This window comes from Buceros rhinoceros, unplaced genomic scaffold, assembly GCF_000710305.1.
Source record: "Buceros rhinoceros silvestris isolate BGI_N320 unplaced genomic scaffold, ASM71030v1 scaffold5922, whole genome shotgun sequence".
Lineage (NCBI taxonomy): Eukaryota > Metazoa > Chordata > Aves > Bucerotiformes > Bucerotidae > Buceros > Buceros rhinoceros.
Window position 1 is genome coordinate 8074 of NW_010400537.1, and position 1226 is coordinate 9299.

Below are 1226 nucleotides of genomic sequence, written 5' to 3' on the forward strand. Positions count from 1 at the left end.
TGCTGCCTTCTGAATTGTATCAGTCTTCCCACAGATCTGCTCCTGCGGCACTGGGAATTGCTTGAGCTTGCAGAGAGTCTGTAGCCCTCAGCACAGTTTGCTACGGAGCGTTCAGCTGCTGATTTGCCATCCTGTGCAAATACCTTCGGAACTGGGATTTACACTGGCATGCTTCAAAATGAAAACCCCAGTAGGATAACCATGCCAGAATTCCCTTCATTTTTGCTGTGTTAAAAGCTCTCTAACAGCTGGTAGAAGCTGTTCTAGCTTCAAGCTGATGCGCGTTGACACGGCCTCACCAAAGGGATTAAGGGTAAGTGTGTGAAACTTTGAGCTCTCCCATAAAGGCACTGCAGGTGGGGAAACCTCTGCTCCGTTAAAAGCTGAGGTGGCAGTCTGCAAAGAGATGTCCCAGAGTATGCAGGTGAGGTTTCTGTGCTTAGCATGATGCAGTCTCTGGCGTGAGAAAGCTGCTTTTTCAAGCTGCGCACACCAGTGAAAGCTCCAGGAGGCTGAATAGGTAAAAAAAACCACTTGGGCCAGCAACAATCTTGGGCTTGGGAACAGAATCTCCTGCCTGCTTTTGTAAACAAATCCCTGAAATGAGGATGCTCAGGAAAAAGCCACTCCCTTGAGCCCACCCGGAGCCTAGAATTGCTGCTGCCTGTAGAATAACCCCACTCCATGGTGCAGTGCTGCCCCAAGCCCGTGCCCACCTTCTGCCAGCAGCTCCAGCGTGCCAGAGTTGCAGCCATCAAACTTCAGCAGGTCCACGCCCCAGGAGGCGAACGTTTGGGCGTCCAGGTCGTAGTGGTTGTAACTGCCAGGAAAGCCAGCACATGTCTTGTCCCCAACATCGCTGTAGATTCCCAGCTTCAGCCCTCTGGAGTGGACCTGCGCTTGCAGACAGAAAGAGAAGTGGGGATGGGGCAGCTGAGAGGCAGGAGGAAGCAGAGCTGGGCTGGCAAGTGAAACAGGACATTACTCTGGCAGACAGGGCCTGAGCGCAGCAGCTACAGAGCCATTCCCCACCGGGCCTTCCCTCTCCTCCCCTGCTCCCAGCATGGCCGCAGGGCGGTTTGGTGACTGCCCTCGCTACCCTACACCACGGCGGGTGCCACTCACGTAGTCGGCAAGCTTGCGGATCCCGCTGGGGAACCTTTTTGAGTCAGCCTGGAGCCTGCCGTCTTCATCCCCTGTCGGGGCCATCCAGCAGTCATCGGTGC

The 1226-nt window shown here is 55.0% G+C and overlaps 1 protein-coding gene across 1 annotated transcript in view; it reads right to left on the reverse strand.

Moving 5' to 3' along the window:
• Positions 1–1221, reverse strand: part of GLA (galactosidase, alpha) — a gene marked incomplete at its 5' end in the record, with an annotated part of 4532 nt that extends 3311 nt beyond the window's left edge. Inside the window, 2 exons of the mRNA XM_010131894.1 lie at positions 717–894; positions 1126–1221. Coding sequence (XP_010130196.1) covers positions 717–894; positions 1126–1221 — 274 coding nt within the window. The remainder of the gene's footprint in view (positions 1–716; positions 895–1125) is intronic.
• Between the last annotated feature and the right edge of the window lie 5 nt (positions 1222–1226).